Source organism: Megalobrama amblycephala, linkage group LG4 (assembly GCF_018812025.1).
Source record: "Megalobrama amblycephala isolate DHTTF-2021 linkage group LG4, ASM1881202v1, whole genome shotgun sequence".
NCBI classification, from domain to species: Eukaryota; Metazoa; Chordata; class Actinopteri; order Cypriniformes; family Xenocyprididae; genus Megalobrama; species Megalobrama amblycephala.
The window spans coordinates 29,086,282-29,109,417 of NC_063047.1; the positions used below are offsets into that span (position 1 = coordinate 29,086,282).

Genomic DNA, 23,136 nt, shown 5'->3' on the forward strand with positions numbered 1-23,136 from the left:
CACACCTGGCTCATTTGGAGCATTTGTTTCAGAACCAGTTCGTTTAGGCATATGTGACCCTGGACCACAAAAACGGGTATATTTATAGCAATAGCCAACAATACTGTACATTGTATGGGTCAAAATTATTGATTTTTCCTTTATGTCAAAAATCATTAGGATATTAAGTAAAGATCATGTTCCATGAAGATATTTTGTAAATTTCCTACCGTAAATATATCTAAAAATTTAATTTTGTGAGTGGCTATGCATAGCTAAGGACTTCATTTGGACAACTTTAAAGTTGATTTGCTCAATATTTTGATTTTTTTACACCCTCAAATATTTATATTGAAAATTGATGTATAAATCAATTTAAAAAAATTGACCCTAATGGCTGGTTTTGTGGTCCAGGGTCACATATGTGAACATGGCAATCTGTCCAAAACTGTCCAAAACACATTAAAAAACAGACCAAGCCTTCATTCTTGCTAAAAATGATAATATAATATAATATAATATAATGACAGCTACAAAGTAAGCCACAATCAGCCCACAAAGCTGTTGTCTGTCCATCCTGACTGATGATGACCGCTATGAGCCGAATCCTGGAACACAAACAGTTGCACGCTGAACAATGAGTGGTCCATTTATAACTGTTGTCTTGTGAAAGCGAACCAAACCAAGAAGAAACATTGTAACAATTTTAATCCTCGTTTCGGAACAAAGCAAATTATCTACAGGTGTGAAAACACCCTTAGTGTACAGCTGAACACAGCTAAACACCAATACACGGACGTACACACAAGCACAAATGGGTTGAGTAAGACATACCCAGCCATACTACCTTGCACACACCATTGATACAGATGTTCCTGCTGTTGTTGTTCATAAAGCAGGGCGTTCCATCTGTGACAGCATCCAACATCTTCTCAGAAAAGTCCTCATCCACAGGCTTGCAGTGTAACTCGCATGGATGCCCTGTAAGAGAAAGACAGAATGAAAGAGAGACAGGCCTGTTATTTACTGTATGATACAGTGAAGCATTTTACTATAGAGTTTGTAAAATCCTTTATAAAAATACATTTAATAGATTTATTGGAATAATGGAAAGTACAAAAATGTACCATGGTATAACCTAGAACTATGTACTGTTCAAAAGTTTGAGGTCAGTGTATTTGAAAGTTGTCTTATGTTCATTACGGCTGAATGTATTTGATCAAAAATACAGTAAAAATTGTAATATTGTGAAATATTTTTACAATTTAAAATAAGTGCTTTATATGTGAATATAATTTAAACCGTAATTTATTTCTGTGATCAAAGCTGAATTTTCAGCATCATTACTCCAGACTTCAGTGTCACATGATCCTTCAGAAATCATTCTAATATGCTGATTTGCTGCTCAAGAAACATTTCTGCTTATTATCAACGTTGAAAACAGTTGTGCTGCTTAATATTTTTGTGAGAACACATTTTCAGGATTCTTTGATGAATAGAAAGTTCAAAATAACCTAATTTATTTGAACTATAAATCTTTTGTAATATTAAAAAAAAGAAATCTTACTGACCCCAAACTTTTGAACAGTAGTTTAGGCTTAGATACTATACCATGGTACTACCACAGAACTTTTTTTGTAAATCTGAGTTACCAAAAGACCCAGAAAAATCATGTTTATTATTAATAGATATAGTTACCATGCAAACATCAAATAATCTTTAGGCTATAATGTACAATCCAAAATTCCTGCTGTGCTCTAACTGTTTAAACAGAGCAAACAACAATGACTAAACATTTGTGTCAGGAATCCACACGCCTCTAAAGCTAGCTAATAAAAGTGGGGCATTCTTGAAAGTGAACCAACAAACTCTATAAAACTGTAAGCAGCCACGTGTAAGAAGTTTTATTTTAATGTCAACAGGCCTCGACCCGCCGCAGCGTGCATTAACTCAGTATCTTGGCTCAGCTGTTCAGTTGTAGAAAGCACATGTTTTCATTTCTCAAGTGTTCAGTGTAACAAACATTAAACGCGCTACAGTTCTGTAGCCAGTGGTGTTTATTCAAACAGTTCTTGAGAAGAAATATAATCAAAAAAGAAAACCATAATGCTAGGGTGCTTACAGGCCCAAAAGAATCAACTATGTGTGGCTTACATGATATGGCTAACAGATTTAACACTGTACATAAAAGGAAAAAATATGCTAAATTTTTTTCTCAAACAGATCCTCATGACCCATGAAATTCTTTTAATCTTAGTATATTAGCTTTGATGCCAAAGTTAATGTACTAATGAGAGTTAAAATAGAGCTACAATAGCAAAAATTTAGGGTCAGTAAAATTTTTAAAGACTTTGTTTCTTATATTCAGCCAGGATGCATTAAAAGTGACAGTAAAGAAGATATTTATAATGTTACAAAAGATTTCTATTTCAAATAAATGCTGTTCTCTATTCATTAAAGAATTCTGAACAAATGTATATTGGTTTTCACAAAAATATTTATCAGCACAACTGTTATCAACATTGATAATAAGCAGAAATGTTTCTTGAGCAGCAAATCAGCCTATTAAAATGATTTCTGAAGGATCATGTGACACTGAAGACTGGAGTAATGATGCTGAAAATTCAGATTTGATCACAGGAATAAATTACATTATAAATATATATTCAATTAGAAAACAGTTACTTTAAATTGTAATAATATTTCACAATATAACCATTTGAAAAATCTCACCAGCCCCAAACTTTTGAACAGTACAAATAGACCACAAATATTGATCTTGTACCATGCATATGTAAATTTGAGTTTGAATATTTTGATGCATGTGATGCAAAGTGATCTTACAGGTGCTCGCAACAGGTATCCAGTCGTAGAGTTCATTGTGGTAGGGCACGGTGTTAAATTCACTGCACTGCATCTCTCTAAAGGAGGGCTGTTTTCTGGCACAAGGCTTTGTGTTGCAAATCCTGTAGCGCTTTCGCTCACCCATACAATATTTCCCTCCAAACTCAGGTCTGTACATAGAAACAAAAATCACGCTACAGATCATATGTTCAGCAAAATGTACAAGAAAAGACTGAGAAGGGGGAAGAATTGAAATGGGGAGAAAAAAAAAGAGACAATGGTTAATTAAAGACTTAAAATGTTGTGGTTTAAGATGCTAGTCAATTTATGACAGCACTAAAGGCAGCCGTTTGCAAAATAGGTGCAGGTATGCCCTCTAGTGTATTCCGCTGGTAGTACAGATGATAATATGCAGAAACACATGAATAGGCTGTCAGAATAGCATATTTGCTATTGTATGTTTATTGTAGCAAGTATGTACATTCTCTGTATGCATAGAATATCCACCCATTAATGGCTCAATACATTTGCAAAAATGTGCAGGATATAACAAGCACACTGCACACAGAATACTATATCTATATAAATACTATATCTACACACAGAATAATAACGTATATATATAAGATTGGGATCTGTAAGATTTTTTAATGTTTTTGAAAGTCTCTTAAGCTCACCGATGATGCATTTATTTGATCAAACACACTAAAACAGTAATATTGTGAAATATTGCAATTTAAAAAAACTGTTTTCTATTTTAATATAATTTAAAATATAATTTATTCCTGTCATCAAAGCTGAATTTTCAGCATCATTACTCCAATCTTCAGTGTCACATGATCCTTCAGAAATCATTCTAAACGGTTAGTTCACCCAAAATGAAAATAATGTCATTTATTACTCACCCTCATGTCGTTCTACACCCGTAAGACCTTCGTTCATCTTCGGAACACAAATTAAGATATTTTTGATGAAATCTGATGGCTCAGTGAGGCCTCTATTGAGAGCAAAGCCACCGAACCTCTCAAGATCCATAAAGGTACTAAAAACATATTTAAAACAGAAAAAACAAAACAACAACTTTTCAAAAATATCCCGTGATGGCCGATTTCAAAACACTGCTTCTGAGCTTTTGTTTCACATTAGTGATTCGGATCTCCTATCAAGTGGCTAAACTGCTGAAATCACGTGACTTTGGTGCTCCGAACCACTGATTCGATTCGTAAAGCTCTGAAGCAGTGTTTTGAAATCGGCCATCACTAGATATTGTTGAAAAAGTCATTATTTTGTGTTTTTTTTGGCGCACAAAAAGTATTCTCGTCGCTTTATAATATTAAGGTTTAACCACTGAACTCAAATGACCTGTTTTAAATATGTTTTTAATACCTTTATGGATCTTGAGAGGTTCAGTGGCTTTGCTCTCAATAGTGGCCTCACTGAGCCATCGGATTTCATCAAAAATATCTTTTTTTGTGTTCCAAAGATGAACGAAGGTCTTACGGGTGTAGAACAACATGAGGGCGAGTAATTAATCACATAATTTTCATTTTTGGGTAAACTAACCGTTTAGAATGATTTCTGAAGGATCATGTGACACTGAAGACTGGAGTAATGATGCTGAAAATTCAGCTTTGATGACAGGAATAAATTATATTTTAAAATATATTAAAATAGAAAACTTTTTTAAATTGCAATATTTCACATTATTACTGTTTTTAGTGCGTTTGGTCAAATAAATGCATCATCGGTGAGCTTAAGAGACTTTAATATGCTGATAATAACCCTTTAATATGCTGATCTGGTCACTTTTAATCAGCTTCTGATACTGTCACTTTTGATCAAGGTAATGCTCAATATAAGTATATAATATATCATCCTTGCTCAATATAAGTATTAATTTTTTTTTTTTTTTTTAAATCTTACTGACCCCAAACTGACAACAAAACGAAAGAAAAGCACTGAGGAATAATGAAGAGAAGAAGTGGCTGTGGTACTTGGGCTGGTTGCATTCCCTGTCAGCTGACTGGACGCCGGCTCCGCAGGTACGAGAGCAGTGAGTCCAGGTGCTCCAGGGACCCCAGCCTCCATGCACTGTTTCTGGTAACTTTCCTACGATGACACACTCACCAGAGATACACCACTGACACACACAGATGCACGATTAAATATATAGCAAAACAAAAAAATACTTTGTGTTCTTCTCTCTACATGTAAATCTCTCCTACCTTCTCAGGTCCACACCTGGTTCCGTCGATTGGCGAGTCCAGTTTGGAGCGGCATGAACCATTTACAGAGCACCACAGAATTTGACACACATTCTGGAACCAAAAGGGCCAGCATTAATTACTTGACAACCTGAAGAACCCCATCATTATTTGAGACAAGAAAATACATTATATTTTAGAAGAAAATCAAAGTAATCTTTTGCCATAGAGATATTTTTAATATTATCTCATCACATGTGTTTTCTTTCTCAACTGTTTACATTCACTTAAAACATAACTGACTGTGTTTACTTGAATATTCACCAAGACCAGCATTCTGACATTATTTTGTGTGTATTTGAAAAAGAACTCAATTTAGTACTGAGAGGCGGCTTTATGTGCGCATACACAAAATCTGCAGAAATTAGTAAAATTATGTGCAATATGTACAATCCCACGCTGAAATTCAAGCCCTGTAACATTAACAATATTCATCCAGAGCAAATGAAAGGAGTCAGTGAGGGCAGGAGGGTTTGTGTGTTGATTCGCTGTCAGAGAGATGAGAGAGAGAGAAAGCGCAGCTGGTATCGTGTATCTATTCTGTGGGAAATGAGTATTAGAAGCGTTTCAGATATTTCAGTTATCAGTATTAAAAAATGTATATTTTTGGCAACACTACATTGCACTTTGATTATTATTTAAAAGACTACAATTGAAAAATGTATACATTATATATAAAATTCAACTCACCAAAGTGGCTAGTTGGCGGGTGCCTGTGTCTATTACCACAAAAAAGAATTTTGAACTTTTTGAACAAACACTTAAATCATAAAACTCTGGTGTATAAGCACCAAATCACAGTTTATTAAAGAGAGTTGTGAAATTATTTTATTATATTTAAGTGATTTGATGTTTTTTTTTTTTTTTCTGAAAATCTGACAATGTTTTGATTGGACAATTTTTGCCTGGGAGAAAATAAAATGGCCAAAAAAATTACACAAAGTGTCCCAATCCAAATCTAGGAACCTAAATAACACAGAAACTTGGGCATAGAGTAGAGTCCTTTAAATAGAGGCAATAAACAACCACCAGAAACTGCATAGCAATCCACTAAAATCCACCTAGCATCTGCATTGCATTTGCAGCGCATTGTTATTATCATGGTGGTGACTTTTGCATGGGTAGATAACCCTCTTTTTCAAAAAATGTGGCAATTTTTTAAATGTATGTAGCACTTTTCACAATACACATTGTTTCAAAGCAGCTTTACAGAAAATCACAATGTTAATATGTATAATATCTTCAGATTTTCATGCCTTATAGTTGCATTTAGCAGATTAGAGCTGGGGATAATAATTGCTGCATCTGAAAAAAAATTGGATTTGGTTTGAAACTTCGCAACCGTTAAAAAAGTATGTACTATATAGTATGAATGTGTGTAGTATGACTGAAATTCGGACATGTTGTCATTGTCATGTGAGCCACACTATCAGTCACGTTGCTTCACTTCCATTCACAACTCCTCACCCGTGGCCTCATGGGATAGTAAAGTGCCCATCGAATGCACACTTCAGAATCTCACTGGAAGTAGTAGATCAACCGGGTACTTTTCGCCTACTGTTTTATGAATACTGTGAATTTGGACATAATACTACGCTGACATACTATACTATATAATATGAAAGTAAGCAACTACAGTGATAGTTTACATTTTGCAACGATACAAGCAATCAAGCAGTTGAGACTTGCTATATAGCATATATCGCCCTATGTGAGTATACTGTATGTTTGCGGATAAAGTTGGACATAATTATATATTCAACTTTTGGGTGATAATATAGTTTGCAGTGAATGATTATTTATTTATTTAGATATTTAACTTGATTTGAACCTGGATCTTGCCCTTTCTATTTATCTTGTTTTTTGAGCAATGCACTCCTTACATCCACTTCTGAGCAGAAGGTGGCGTTGGGTCCGTACTGCAGCTGGCACTGGTGCTGGGGGGTGTATCGCACTCCAGGTGCCGCCACGGGGGTGCTGAGGTCCCTCTTAGATGGACGGTCATCCAGACAGAAACCCCAACCTCGACTGAGCAGGTGAGAGGAAGATAACAGAGCTTTATGAATGAAGATCATAGTCTGGAATATTCAAAAATTAGTGGCAAGACGTAAGATATAAAGCATGCAATTACATGTTCCTGTACATGAGTGCGTGTTCTCACTCGAGAAAGCGTGTTATGTACTCCTTGCTGCAGGAGGACCAGGTGAGAGGAGAGGAGTCGTAGTGGAGCTGGCGGGACATGATGAAGGGATGTCTCCCCACTAACTCACAGTCATTCCCTTGACCGTCATGATGGATTCCGAAACTACAACACAAAACGAGCTGAATCACTCCTTAAGTCACTCAACACCTTTCAAATTATCTTCCAGAATTTCCTTTCAAACAGCAGTTCAAAGTTTTGGGGTTGGTAAAATTTTTTAATGTTTTTGAAAGAAGTCTCCTCTGCTCACCAAGGCTGCATATATTTGATCACAAACACAGTAAAGACAGTATTACTGTGAAATATTATCGCAAATTAACTGTTAACCAATTTCTATTTGAATATTTTTTAAAATGTCATTTATTCCTGTGATGATAAGCTGTATTCAAAAACTTCAGAAATCATTCTAATATGATGCTTTGCAGTTCAAGAAATATTTTTTTTATTATTATTATATATGTTGAAAACAGTTGTGCTGCTCAATATTTTTGTGGAAAACATAATTTTGTTTTTTCAGGATACTTTGATGAATAGAAGGTTCAAAAGAACAGAATTTATTTTAAATAGAAATTATTTGTAACATCACAAATGCCCTTTACTGTCACTTTTGATCTATTTAATGTGTCTTTGATAAATATATGTTTTAAAGGTGCCCTAGAACTTTTTTTAAAAAGATGTAATATAAGTCTAAGGTGTCCCCTGAATGTGTCTGTGAAGTTTCAGCTCAAAATACCCCATAGATTTTTTTTAATTAATTTTTTTAACTGCCTATTTTGGGGCATCATTAGAAATGAGCCGATTCAGGGTGTGTGGCCCTTTAAATCTGGTGCTCCACGCCCCAAGAGCTCGCGCTTGCCTTAAACAACATAAAAAAAAGTTCAAACAGCTAATATAACCCTCAAAATGGATCTTTACAAAGTGTTTGTCATGCAGCATGTCTAATCGCGTAAGTACAGTGTTTATTTTGATGTTTACATTTGATTCTGAATGAGTTTGAGGCTGTGCTCCGTGGCTAACGGCTAATGCTACACTGTTGGAGAGATTTATAAAGAATGAAGTTGTGTTTATGAATTATACAGACTGCAAGTGTTTAATAATGAAAATAGCGACGGCTCTTGTCTCCGTGAATACAGTAAGAAACGATGGTAACTTTAACCACATTTAACAGTACATTAGCAACATGCTAACGAAACATTTAGAAAGACAATTTACAAATATCACTAAAAATATCATGATATCATGAATCATGTCAGTTATTATTGCTCCATCTGCCATTTTTTGCTATTGTTCTTGCTTGCTTACCTAGTTTGTTGATTCAGCTGTGCACAGATCCAGACGTTAATACTGGCTGCCCTTGTGTAATGCCTCGATCATGGGCTGGTATATGCAAATATTGGGGGCGTACACCCCGACTGTTACATAACAGTCGGTGTTATGTTGAGATTCGCCTGTTCTTCGGAGGTCTTTTAAACAAATGAGATTGATATAAGAAGGAGGAAACAATGGAGTTTGAGACTCACTGTATGTCATTTCCATGTACTGAACTCTTGTTATTCAACTATGCCGAGGTAAATTCAATTTTTGAATCTAGGGCACCTTTAAGTTCTTTAAAAAAAAAATACAACCCCAAACTTTTGAACAGCAGTGTTTTTCAAGGAAAAAATTTAGAGAGGGATTAATTGGATCAGGAATTGTTTGGATTGTAAAAAAGTTTTGTGACATCAGTTGAAAAGAAAAGTCATTTCAGAGGCTAAGCAAGGTATAATATTCTGATGAAACATTATGAAAATAAAACTTTATTTTCTTTGGAATAACATGCATGAATGAATAGTGACATACAACACCATGCAGAAATGTATATTAATTTAGTCACATTACTTGATATAACACTTTTGATGTGCAATATAAAACAATGTTATTTTATAAAGATGCACTAAATTTGCATGCATTCATTATAGTATAATTAGTTAATATTTATGCAATAATTACGTTTTTTTTCTAATTAAAAATAATACAAAAAACCCTTTTAAAAATCAATTAAAAACAATTAAACTAGTTGTTTTTAGACATAAATACTTATTTTTAGATACATAAATACTTATTTTTATTAGGTTGTGGATTTAGATATATATATATTTAGACATCCTCAAAGACAACTTTTTGTAAAGGTTTAGATTTTTTTGTTGCTGTTGAAATATTGGTTTGAAATGTCAGTTTTTGCATTAATTTTACTGCAGTCAAACCTGAACACAGAGAAAGACATTTTGTTATGCATAACATCAAAATGCAACAAAAATGAAAACAAATGCTTAATCAGAGGTTAATCAACCTGATTTCAACCTCTAATTTGAGTCTTCTGGCCATATTGTTCATTTGTGTGTGTATAATAGTGTGTTGTGTGTGAGTCTGTGAGTGTGTGTTTGAGTGGGTGTGTCTGTTTTATACTCTCGATGTTTTAGAGTGTAACCCCTTCCTTGGTGTCTGTGTTTTTATTGCATTGTGGCTAAATTATTGATTTTATTTCACGCATTTGCAAAAACTTGCTTTGTGTTGTGAAATGTGTCTGTTTTGCACTCTTGATATTTTAGAGTGTCACCCCTTCATTGCTGTGCACTTTTTTTCTGCATCGTGGCAGATTTGTAGATTGTACACACAATAAAATTCTCTGTATTTTCATATTTTTGCCTATTTTCCATTCATAATCAGTGACCTTTCCAAATGATGGATGAAAAATGAATGCCATATTCAGGCACCAATGACACCATCTCATACAAACGTACCTGTGTCCAAGCTCATGAGCGATAGTGAAAGCGACCGGTAGCCCTGAGTCCTCGTTGATATTGCATGAGCGATGCGGCTGGCACATGCCTGAAAGGTGAGACAAGCCTAGCGTCTCACACGGCTGATTCATGCCTGCGCAGATATCCTTCCTGAGAGGAGAGATCACATCAGGTCAGACACAACAGAGCACAACAGCTGCTTTGATTCATTTTATAGGCTACTAAAGTTGTGCTGCAGGGGTAAAACTGCTGAAGAAGAGTTATGGCCATGGGTTGAATTCTTTGCCATTTATGCAAAAACTGTGTTCAGTTCTAGACAATCTCAAAGCCTTGGATCAGGACATGATGAGGTAATTCAATCTGTGGAGCTCTGGGTTGAAAAGAGCGTTTAGGGGCTGTTAAAGGCTCAGAGAAAGACAGCTCCATTACTGTAACCAAGAAACTGACATTTATGATAATGATTGAGAGTGAGTGAGTTCATGTGTGTTCAGGTACCAGCCAAGTGTAAAGAAATGTTGAAATTACCGCAATAAAAACCTAAATAAAAAAAATTTAATATATAAGATATATATAAAAAAGATAATAAATAAAAAAGTATTTACATATAAAAGATATTACAATATATGTATGTATTGTGCATGTGTGCATGTACGGGCCGCAGTCTTTTTACCGTGTGATGAGTATAGCGACATCGTGGTGTGCAGGATGAGTGTCACTTTGGGGATTGAGGTTTTTCTGCCAGGTACAGAAGCTGGTGAGAGTCGTATCAGCGTGGTGAATGATCTTCAGCCCTTTCTGAAAACACACGAAAGTCCAAATTAATTTTATTTATATGGTGTCCAGTAACCCTGCTAAAAACAGCAAATGTTATTTTGTGCATATGTTCAGACTTCTTAAGCATTGATGTCCATGTTCAACCAGCCTCATCAGTTAGTCCAAAGGAAAAAAAAATCTATAAATCTATAAATATCAAAATAAATTCATATGTACTTCCTCTCTCTGTAGCAGAATGAGCCGGACCAATACGATATGAATTGCATTACCGATGCTGGCATCATGAAAAATTCCTGCCACCTACAAGAAAGTAATACAAAATATTTACATAAGAAAGCCAGAGCTGCAAGTAACAGCTGCTCTTTTCTATACAATGAAAGTCTTAGTTGAAACCGAATCACTTGCCATGTTCATGATGGTAAAGATGTAGGACTCAACGTTTCCACTTCCGTGGTAGTCCACGAGTTTGGAGTCGCCCACCACCATGGTCTCCACCCAGCGCTCTTTGCTGATGGAGCGAGGGGAGATCCTCCGAGGGCGTTCCCACTCTTGACTCCATTCCCGATTTGGATCGTGATTATGATCCCCACCCTGCTGTTCCTGCTCCCAGCGCTCTCTCTCTTGCTCCACCTTTTGGGAATACTTGGAACCATCTGCACAAACACACACAAATTCTGTTCATGCACCACAGCTTACAATGATTAAAAAAATGTAGCTTCCCAAAGCATCCTTTTAATACCATATAAAGATTATGCATCTAACATAATTTCTTTATTATCTGACCTTTGACCCCACACGGACTATAGTGAACGCTGTGCGCATCTGTGCTGCGTCGCCGCCTGAGGCCGCTCCAGGTTAAACTCCGGTAGATCACATGCGGGTGTCGTGGATGAGTGGCATTTGGGGTGTGGCCACGGACTGGCTCGATCAATAACGGTCCCTCTGGTAAATTTAACAGCCCTCTCTATAAGTAAAAAACAAGACAGTTAGTCATAAATCATAACAGATGCCATTTACATTACCGTTTAAACGTTTGGGGGCAGCACATTTTTTTTTAATACTTTTATTTATGGAAGCTTGTTTCAGCCACTGAAAAAAAAAATACAAAGGGTAATTGCGACTTTTTATCTCACAATTCTGACTTTTTTTTAGAGTATTGCGAAATATAAACTCGCAATTGCGAGTTATAAAGTCAGAATTGCGAGATATAAACTTGTAGTTGTGTTATAAAAAAAGTTTATGTCTGCGCTGATAGCCTAGTGGTTAGCGCACCAACATATGGTGCAAATGCATTCACGGCGACCCGAGTTCGATTCCCGTCTCGACGTCCTTTGCTGATCCTGCCCCCCTCTCTCTGCCCAATGCTTTCCTGTCTGCTCTCTACTGTCCTCTCCAAATAAAGGCACAAAAAGCCCATAAATATATATATTTTTTTAAAAATTGCAAGTTTATATACCGCAATTCTGAAAAAAAAAGTCAGAATTGCAAGATATAAATTGGTGAAAATCAGCTTTCATATTTATTCACCAAGTATGCATTAAATTAATCAAAAGTGGCAGAAAAGACATTTATCATGTTGCAAAATATTTGTATTTCAAACAAATATTTATGTTTCGAATTTCAAAAAATTAAGCAGCACAACTGTTTTCAACATTGATAATAATTAGAAATGTTTTAATCAGCATAGAATGATTTCTGAAGGATCATGTGACACTGAAGACGAGTAATGATACTGAAAATTCAGCTTTGATCACAGGAGTAAATTACATTTATATATTTAATATAATTTTTAATCTGTAATATTTCACAATATTACTGTTTTTACAGCCTTGGTGAGCATAAAGGCCCATTCACACCAAGGACTATACATATAATAATGATGATGATAAAAATATAGTTCTAAAAATGTTTATAAATATAAAAGAACAGCAGAGTTCACAACACAACTATAACAATAACAGCACAGAGAAATTACATCATTGGAATCACTTTCAAAATTATATTTCCAGCTGATGAGCGATACAACATTGATAGCCAATCAGAATCCATTCTGTTTTTTAAAGAGTTTGAGCATTTAAAGTGGCAGATGACAAAACTGCAGCATGCTTAGAATAAATACAATGATAGTTAGATAATATAGCTGTCATTATCTTTATAGTTATAGTTCTTGGTGTAAACAGGCCCTAAGAGGCATCTTTTAAAAACATTTAAAAATCGTACCAACCCCCAATTTTTGAACGCTCTTGTGTTTTGAGCCTCTTTAATTGTAAAATTCAAAACTCGCCATCCTTGTTGTAGGAGTAACATTATTACAGTTTATGATTGTCTCTGTGAAATAGGGTCTGTGTACATTGCTCAAAAGCAGAAGAGCCTACCATCCTGTATCTATAATTTAGGGATCCCATGGGTTCACACTTTGTCAGTGTAAATCTATGGTAATTTTTCACTTGTTTTAACATCCACCAGTTGAAAATGGCACACCCAACAAATTTACAGCCCAACTCTCCTCAACAAGCCACTCAGTTTGAGGTGTCATTCATGTCTATAGCCCAAACAGTTTGGGACGCGTTACGCATTAATGGTTTGTTCAAATCATTTAAAGTAGTTTGCACTATAATGACACTTCAGGTGTCAGGCTTCATTATTTAGATCTGTTGGAATTCCACTGAATGCAGGGAAGGTATTTTCCCTGTCACACTCGCTCTGTTTGTTAATTTCCCTTGCAAGTTCTTGCCAGTCCTGGCATTTTCTCCACACTGCGGGGGCTTTAGTAAGATTACCCACCAGGTGTGCTCAAACGTGTCACGTGCACATGCTAAAACATAAAACAATCACATTATAACACATTCAAAGCATTCGTTAAATGTCACACATCCATGCAGTTTGACATGAAAGTGTTAAAATGAATTCAATCCTATTTGCACCTTTAAAGGGTTAGTTCATCCAAAACTGAAAATTCTGTCATTAATTACTCACCCTCATGTCGTTCCACACCCGTAAGACCTTCGTTCATCTTCAGAACACAAATGAAAGTCTTTTTCATGAAATCTGAGAGCTTTCTGTTCCTCCATAGACAGCTAAACAATTGAAACTTTGACGCTTCAAAAAGTTCATAAAGAGATCGTAAAACTAATCCATATGAATTGAGTGGTTTAGTCCAAATTTTCTGAAGGGACTCGATCGCTTTATATGATGAACAGGCTTTTATTTATATGTAAACATGCACACATCAGTTGTGGTAAACAGAAGCTCAAACATGTTTGCTAGACATGCAAGAACCAATGAGGTTCATTCTCATGTGTTTCGCAGCACGTTCAGAAAAGAGGTTCAGAAAGTGGTTTGTTCTCACGCGTCATTCGGGTTCGGTTGAGCTTCTTCGCTGATCATTGTTATATGATGTCAATAAAAGCCTAAATTCAATCTGTTCATCATATAAAGTGATTTGGACTAAATCACCCAAAAACTAAATCACCCAATTCATATGGATTAGTTTTACTTTAAGAACTTTTTGAAGCATCAAAGTTTCAATTGCGTAGCTGTCAATGGAAGGACAGAAAGCTCTCAGACTTCATCAAAAATGTCTTCATTTGTGTTCCAAAGATGAACGAAAGTCTTTCGGGTTTGGAAAGACATGAGGGTGAGTAATTAATGACAGAATTTTCATTTTTGGGTGAACTAACCTTTTAAGGTTAGAGACTTTTGAATCATAAACCCAACTGTTAAACTCATATTTTAAGGGTCAGATCAGGTTGCATGTCCACTTTTTACATTGTTCTTAAAGTGTGTTTCTCTGTATGTCTTGGACTCTGAACACTTCAACCTGTGAGATTTAATTTTGGCAAAAAACAAAATGAAACGTGCCATTTTTCTCTTATCACCATTCATTCTTGGAACTGCTGTGAAATCCCAGCAGCTTCACTGCACTCATTGCTGATTCACCGCCATGCTGAATGAATCAGTCCCACAGGCCAAAAACAGGTGTGTATGTGTGTGTGTGTTCAGTACAAACTAAATAAACTGTGACCAGAAAAACATTCCAAATGTTTCGAAACTGGGCTGTGACTGGGCTGTGCGTAATGCAAAACAGATACTAGGATTTGTGGAAAGACAGAGGAATACACCATGAATTCTCCAGGGGGCCGGAGACACAGTCATAATATTGACACAGTCACGTCGATCATCCACAGAGTCTAAACAATACTAACCACTGCAACACTTACAACTGTGTTGTATAGGTATGGCGTGAGACTCTAAAAGCACATATCTCCTCAAATGAAAGAAAAATCACAACTGAGATCTGTTTAGTGTCTCAATTGCTTCGCCTAGACAAAAAAATGGAGAGTAAACATAGATTTGTGTATGTCTCCTGCTTCTCAGATTTTTCTCCTGACAAAAGAACCCAGTAATCTCATGTGTCTCCTCTAGAGTTTCAGAAGAGATCTCAAACTGTGCTTAGATTTGCCAAGATAGCAAAGTCTGACATCAAAAACCAGAGATCTCAAAACGAACTCAAACATTTCTCATGGAATACTTCCAAAACCAAGTAATCTAGTCAACAAGTGTCTCATTTGTATGTGTGTGTGTATGTATGTTTATATATATATATTTTTTTTTTTTTTTTTTTTTTTTTTTTGGGCATTTATAATGAAAATACTAGTATCAGATGATGATACAGTATAATTGATACAGTAAAATTATCATATGATACAGTAGTATAATACTACAATATTCTTTGAAGTATATTGGTACTATGGTATATGAATATGCAAAACATTTGCAAAGTTACGACACTCAAAGTTCAATGCAAAGGGAGATATTTTCTTTTACAGAAATCTCTTTTTAAGGACTACAACAAATGGCTGGTAGGGACTACAACAAGCTTCTTTTCAGGTTGGTGACATCACAATCCCCACAATTTACATAAACCCCGCCCCCAAGAGCATGTAACAAAGGGGGCGGGGCCATGTTGGGCTGCTTCAGAGAAAAGGAAGAGTTGTTGTAGTAGAGTGTTGTTGTCATGCCGTCATTTTACGCCGGACTGCTTCACAAACGAGGGTCAATTCAACGCTGGATTTGCACAAAACATGAACATGGCGGCACATGCTAGTCGATGAGTTGAATCAACTCCACAGTAACTACATAAATTTATCCAGTAACCATTCAGAAACGTCCAGTTTCATTCTAAAAGTTGTAACTTCTTCCTGAATCTCTCCATCAGTGTCGACTCCGGTTTGAACAATGTAAAGCTGAACACCGTTACTGACAATCCTCATTTCTCCAGCTTTGTTGATGTTGAGCTGTTAAAGCTCTGCCCTCTTCTGGAAAGGGGGCCGGGAGCAGCAACTCATTTGCATTTAAAGGGACACACACAAAAATGGCATGTTTTTGCTCACACCCAAATAGTAGCAAATTTGACAAGCTATAATAAATTATCTGTGGGGTATTTTGAGCTGAAACTTCACAGACACATTCTGGGGACACCAGAGACGTATATTACATCTTGTGAAAATGGGGATAATTGGTCCTATTTAAAGTACTGTGGTATCATCCGATGCTATAACTGCAACCTAGTGACAAAATACCATGATATGTATATGAGCATATGAGTATGTGTGTGTGTGTGTATATATACACACACACAAAATACAATACAATTGCTGTGTCATTTTACTGTAAGGTAGTTTACACAAGCCCATAAGACATTTAAGTCCATCTCTGTTTTTTGTGGGCCAGTCTTCTCTTTCTCTCTGCTCATCTGCTCCTCACAGCAGAAACACGAGCTTTGGTGTCAGGGGGCATTGTGAAAACAAAAGCTGAACTGCTAAATACAGAAGCCATGTGTGTGTTGCTTGGCTTCCAGAGTTCCTGCAGGTTTTGGTAGGACTTCAAACAGGATACTATATAGGTCATCCATCTTATGTAAAGGACTTCAAACTATAGTATAGTACTTCAAAACCAGTCATACGTCCTCTGGAGGGCAGGAAACATGTATGGATCTGATGACTACTGCAGAGCGGGTCAGTGACGGGTAGTTTTGTTTATCTGTAACTGCTCTGGTTTGAAATAAAAATTGAGGAAAAAAAGGAGTCAACAGAGTTCAGAGCTTTGGGTTTTTCACAAGGACCATAAACCAAACCGTAAACAGAAAAAATTCAGTTTATCGTGCAAATGAAATACACCACATTACTAAAATACTTCGTCCCATCCTAGATTAATGTGTGAGATGACTATAATTATAAACACTTTGGCTCTGGAATACTTTCAAGATACACTACTGTTCAAAAGTTTGGAGTCAGAACGATTTTTTTATTCAGCAAGGACAAATTAAATTGGTCAAAAGTGACAGTAAAGACATTTATGATGTACAAAAGATTTCTATTTCAAATAAATGCTGTTCTTTTGAACTTTATATTCATCAAAGAATCATAATTAAAAAAAAAATAATCTAGTTTCCACAAAAAAAATTAACTGTTTTCAACATTGATAATAATAAGTAATGTTTCTTGAGCAGCAAATATTGGAATGATTTCTGAAGGATCATGTGACACTGAAGACTTAAGTAATGATGCTGAAAATTCAGCTTTGCATTGCATTACATTTTAAAATATATTAAATTGATTTTAAATTGATTAAACTTTATAATTAAACTTTTGAACACTAGAGTATTGTTTGAGCAGTCCGAAATGTCAACTTCTGGCTTAACCAGTTTGGAGTGGGACTACCTGTTTGGACAAACAATAAAGTTTCTGCCAATCTCATGTTAATCCTGAGTACCTACAGAGTAGTAGTGCATCCTTCATATCGCCGAAAAGTCGTTAGTTTTATCATATTTTTAAAAGATACACATGCTGTACTGAGTCTTTCCGAAAACAGCCGAGATATTCTCCATTCACTTTAACCAATAAAAAGTGATTGCAACTATCAGTTTCTATGGTTATTTTAATAACAAATATCAAGAGCGCATCAATGTAATGCGTGAGCACAAAACTCTCAGCTCCACTTAACGCTGGGTTCTTTGGGAAGCAAGGTTATCTTTCCCTCACCACCAAAAACACACTTCTTTGGTGACATTGTTGATTTCGTGGTCTAAAAACAAAGTGACAAATCTTTCTTGAGCAATTCCTGTGAAGGGCTGCCGACGACTTCCGTAAAGCTGAATGAAGCACGTTTATGGGTGTGCTCTTGCTATCTCGCTCTGGTCGATGTGTGCACGCCGCCCTTCTGGGAGAAGTGCCCGTATAAGGAATTTCGTCCTTTATTACATAATAAAGGGCCATATTCGAAAAAAACTGTCCAAAATATTTTTGGCATGTTTTGGCCATGTTTTAGCATGAGAATTCAACTCTTTAACAGTGTAAATAAGTCAGAATGCATGAAATAGCCGTTTGACACAGTCAATGTTTTTACAAACATGTTTGGTGACACTAGTGGTGATCACTATAAATTTGCCTTGTATGGAAAAATATTTAATAAAATTAAAAACTCTTTTTGTGTTCCACACAAAAATTACAGAATGATGACAGAATATTTATTTTTGGTTAAACTATTCCTTCAAAAACTCTCCACAAGCTCTGCAGCGTTGAACATGTGTAGTTTTTGGCCTCTGCTAAAAAACAATGTGCTAATGGTGCTAGTGGTGTAGCACCATTAGCACATTGTTTTTTATCGTTTGTGCATGGCTGTAGTGCACAAACACTCTGTACTGACCATTTGCACCTCATTATATTTTAGTTTGGTCACAAAGAATCCTGACTTTGTCCGCTTTAAAAGCAAAAGCACCCGGAATCATCTCAGCATCCTAAACAGCAAATTTACAGAGGTCTATCTGTCTTATTTTCTGCTTCTCTCATTCTTACATTAAACACCGGAGTCTCTGAGGAGTGAATGCATAAAAGTTAATGGAATGTGAATGTAATAGCACCCGAGACTGAGAGAGAATGTTTGGAGGGGAAGATAACATGAGAACGGAATGAAGCACCGTTGATTGACATAAACATGACCTTACAGGAGGGGCATGCATGCTCAGGCAGTGACAGACAGACAGAGAGAGCATTTAGTGCAAGTATTGCAGGCATACTTATGCAAATTATGCATGCACCTAATAAATCAAAGCTCATTTTCAAGTCCAGAACTCTTTCCTGTGCTTTCACCAACAATTGATTCTCGCTGCATCTCCTCTTTTCACCGTTTGCAACTTCTTGTTCAACTGCCAAGTTAGAATGAGTCATGTTATGTGCTGACACACTGACCTGGTTACAGTTCTTCTCAAGTTCCCTGCTTTTTATGGGAATCCATTTCGAATAACAGGCTACTATTGGATCTTATTACATGGGTCTCTGGAACAGCTAATTCTGATTGGTCAAAAGTGGCATTCTGCAGTGAAATATTGTTGTATAATGAACATTAAATCGTATAATTGACTGTTGTCCTGCAAAGCTCTCTTCCTTCCTAGATTAAAAAATAATTTAAACTCAGAGCAATATTTCAAGTGCATTTGTATATCCATTTGGTAAGCAGTCATGTAATAAGTGGGATGATTTACAGTCAGACGGTCATTGTCGGAAAATATAAACTCTTTCATATCTACTCTCCTGAGTAGACAGCCCACACGCTGCTGTTTCTTTGTAGAGTCACTCTGTGGGCCAAACACTGACTTTTTGCAAACAAAACAGAGGCCAAAGAGTTAAGTGTCTAACAGGCCAGTCGATGTCGCTCCAGACAGGCATTTGTTCAGTCTGGGACCACCAGGTTTATAGGAGCACTTTACTAGCAGTGTGGTTATTGTTAACTAACACTATTAAAACTTTGGTAATTGAATAAATAAATATAAATATTAGGTGAAACACTGAAACTTAAAAACTTAAATGAAAATTAAAAATGTTGAAATGTTATAGATGTTTAAGTACTAAAATTACTAAAATACAAATAAATTAAAGCTAAATAGAAATATAGCACACAACAAAATTACTCAAATTTAAACAAATTAAAATTGAAAATATTAAAAAAAAATCTAAATATAAAGTAATTCAAAATATGTTTACTAGTGGCCTATGAAAGAAACAGTCAGATTAATTTCAAATACATGAAATGGCATTAGCAACCTATTTTACTTCAATAACGTGGCCAATTTCAGATTGAAATGGAACATTCAAAATAAAAATGTAAGGCTGGACAAGAAGACAGAGGTTTTTTTTTTCTTCAAAATTTTATAAAACTATGACAATTTGAGAGTAGGACGACAGGTAATGTCAGGCTTAAGGGAGAGTTTGGGTTTCTTGCCACTGTTGCCTTTGACTTGCTTAGTTGGGGACACTTAATATTCAGAAATATTACGGATTTGACTGCACTGACACTATTGGATGAGAACTGTACTGAGCTGGATGATGACATCACTGTTTTCTCCAGAGATGCTTTATAGATTAATTGAACTAATTTCATAATTGACTTTACACAGTTATTAAACTGAACTAAATTAACACTGAAGTGAGTGCAACTGAAAAATGACTGTCTTTTTAGAGCTGCTTTACTGCAGAATTGAAGTCTGTTTGCATCATTGAATCATTTCTTTCCTGTTTATCACTGTAAAGCTGCTTTGAAACAATCTGTATTGTATAAAGCGCTATATATATTTTATATATATATATATATATATATAAAGGTGACTTGACTTGTTAAAAAAATGCTTTCTTTAAAAAGGAACCTATTATGCCCCTTTCATAAGATGTAATATAAGTCTCTGGTGTCCCCAGAATGTGTCTGTGAAGTTTCAGCTCAAAATACCCCACAGATCATTTATTATAGCTTGTCAAATTTGCCCCTATTTGGGTGTGAGCACAAACACGGCAATTTTTGTTTCCCTTTAAATGCAAATGAGCTGCTGCTCCCCGCCCGCTTTTCAGAAGAGGGTGGAGCTTTAACAGCTCACGCTTTGGTTGCTCAACAACAACAAAGCTGGAGAATCTCACGCAGCCAAAATGAGGATTGTCAGTAACGGTGTTCAGCCTTACATTGTTCAAACCGGAGTCGACACTGATGGAGAGACTCAGGAAGAAGTTACAACTTTTAGAATGAAACTGGACATTTCTGAATGGTTAGTGGATAAATTTATGTAGTTGCTGTGGAGTTGATTCAACCCATCAACTAGCATGTGCCGTCATGTTAATCTTTTGTGAAAATCCAGCGTTGAATTGACCCACGTTTATGAACCAGTCCAGCGTAAAATGACGGCATTCTGTGAATGGCCTAATAGTTTTTCCAAAATATCGCTCAGACAGAAACGCTCCTTTTTTTAGCAATCGAGCTTGCCAGGGTCAACTTGCAGGCTATTCAAGTTAACAAGACTCTAAATAGTGTTCTGTGCTTGCCTGTGCAGCCAACGACAGAACAGTTAGCATGCTTTGCTCAAATTTTTGCCATGGCATTAGAACTGGTACACCGTGATCACTTGCGAAAACAAAATGACAGCGCCGTGGGTGGAAACGTGCAGATTAAGGGGTGGTAATATTATAATAAGATCCCAAGTATGTAAATTCACTCCACTGGCCAGTTGCATAAACTTAGCCACTATGTTAAAGGGATAGTTCACCCAAAAATTAAAATTTGATGTTTATCTGCTTCCCCCCAGGGCATCCAAGATGTAGGTGACTTTGTTTTTTCAGTAGAACACAAATGATGATTTTTAACTGCAACCGTTGCAGTCTGTCAGTCTTATAATGCGAGTGAATGGTAACACAATTTATAAGAGTCGAAAAATATGCATAGACAAATCCAAATTAAACCCTGCGGCTCGTGACAGCACATTCATGTCCTAAGACACGAAACAATTGGTTTGTGCAAGAAACCGAACATTATTTATATAATTTTTACCTCTAATACACCACTATGTCCAACTGCGTTCAGCATTCGCTTAGTAAGGTCTGATCGCGCTCTGACAACAGCAGTGATGTCTCACGCTTATACTTCAATGAGTGTCTTAAAAACTAATTTAGAGGTAATAAGTCTTTCTTTTCTGATTCAAATTAGACTGATCTACCTTTTTGTGTAACTGCCTTTAAAAAGTTAGGACCAGTATTAAAGAAAGACATGTCTAAGTGTTGCAGTTTATGCAACCAGCAGCCCCAGAAATGAACTGCATGATATAAATTAAACAACTGACAGATTAAGTCAAATATCTCTCACCAGTCCCTCACAGGTGCTGATGGCGGCGGTCCCGGATACGTTATCATCCATTACTGTGCCAAGAAGGTGGCAGGCGCCGTTCCCAGATGTTTGTGGCCACTTTTCCATTAAACTCCCGTTGTGTCTCTCCAACACATATTCACTGGAGAGTAGGTTGTCATTGGTGGTTAGATTGAGAGTGAACTCCCGACCTTTGTAGTTGAGTTTGTAATACACCCGTCTCTCCTCTGAATTCAGGTCCCTCTTATGTCGCCTGTCAGTGAAGTGATGTGATAAAGCGTATGAGATGAATTTCCCATCCCTGTCCACTTTTTCAGGATGATCCACGTGAAACTCAGAGTGCTGCTTGATGAAGAGGTCTAGGAATGAAAACAAGACAGTTCACTTTACATTTAAGTACATATTACAACAGACAATCATTTCTGGAGCTACCAGAGGATAGTTTTATTTTGATAGGGTGAAATATAATCCAGGCATTGATTTATTCAAGCCATTTTAACCATTGAGAGCTATGTTACATCCAAACCACCATGATTACCTTTGATCCTCACCCATAATTACATATATCTGTCCTCTTCATGTCAGACAACATAAAACAAAGACAAAATGACTCATGAAATTGTAGACCAATTACCTTTTATTCCAATGAACAGATGTGGCAATTTCTCAAAATACATATACAAGATTGAGATTGTTTCTACTGAAGTAATTGAACTGAATCATTCATGCATTAAAGGGTTAAATGTGCTTTTATAGATAGAATGAGATTGTGTAAAGTTCAGGGCTCCAGAAACAGAAACATTGACTTTGCAGCAGCTGACCACTTGAAACACTTGACATATCAGAGGGACTTACCAGCTCCTTCTGTAGGTAAAACAGCCTAAAAGTTGCAAGTAAAATATACTTGAACACACTTGTATAATTCTTTTGCATGAAAACACAAACCTTGTTCTGTGTCTGGAAAGAGGTAGTCCGATTCAGAGCTCTTGACGTGGCTCGCAGCCAGAAAGAAAACACAATTGAACCGCAAAATCGCAACGCTGACCCGACTTGGCATGTTTCTGCAACGCAAAATTAAAACGGTAAATAAACGTTCTGCTGCATTGACGCCGAAGAA

The 23,136-nt window shown here is 36.2% G+C and overlaps 1 protein-coding gene across 1 annotated transcript in view; it reads right to left on the minus strand.

Moving 5' to 3' along the window:
* The window catches only part of adamts12 (ADAM metallopeptidase with thrombospondin type 1 motif, 12), a 40,544-nt gene extending 17,450 nt beyond the window's left edge, over window positions 1-23,094 (minus strand). The window contains exons 1-13 of the mRNA XM_048188725.1: window positions 22,965-23,094; window positions 22,020-22,378; window positions 11,625-11,805; window positions 11,247-11,494; window positions 11,058-11,141; window positions 10,738-10,862; window positions 10,068-10,217; window positions 7,249-7,392; window positions 6,971-7,115; window positions 5,049-5,141; window positions 4,818-4,963; window positions 2,824-2,993; window positions 827-960 (exon numbers count right to left, since the gene is read on the minus strand). Coding sequence (XP_048044682.1) covers window positions 827-960; window positions 2,824-2,993; window positions 4,818-4,963; window positions 5,049-5,141; window positions 6,971-7,115; window positions 7,249-7,392; window positions 10,068-10,217; window positions 10,738-10,862; window positions 11,058-11,141; window positions 11,247-11,494; window positions 11,625-11,805; window positions 22,020-22,378; window positions 22,965-23,076 — 2,091 coding nt within the window. The 5' untranslated portion in view covers window positions 23,077-23,094. The remainder of the gene's footprint in view (window positions 1-826; window positions 961-2,823; window positions 2,994-4,817; window positions 4,964-5,048; window positions 5,142-6,970; window positions 7,116-7,248; window positions 7,393-10,067; window positions 10,218-10,737; window positions 10,863-11,057; window positions 11,142-11,246; window positions 11,495-11,624; window positions 11,806-22,019; window positions 22,379-22,964) is intronic.
* Between the last annotated feature and the right edge of the window lie 42 nt (window positions 23,095-23,136).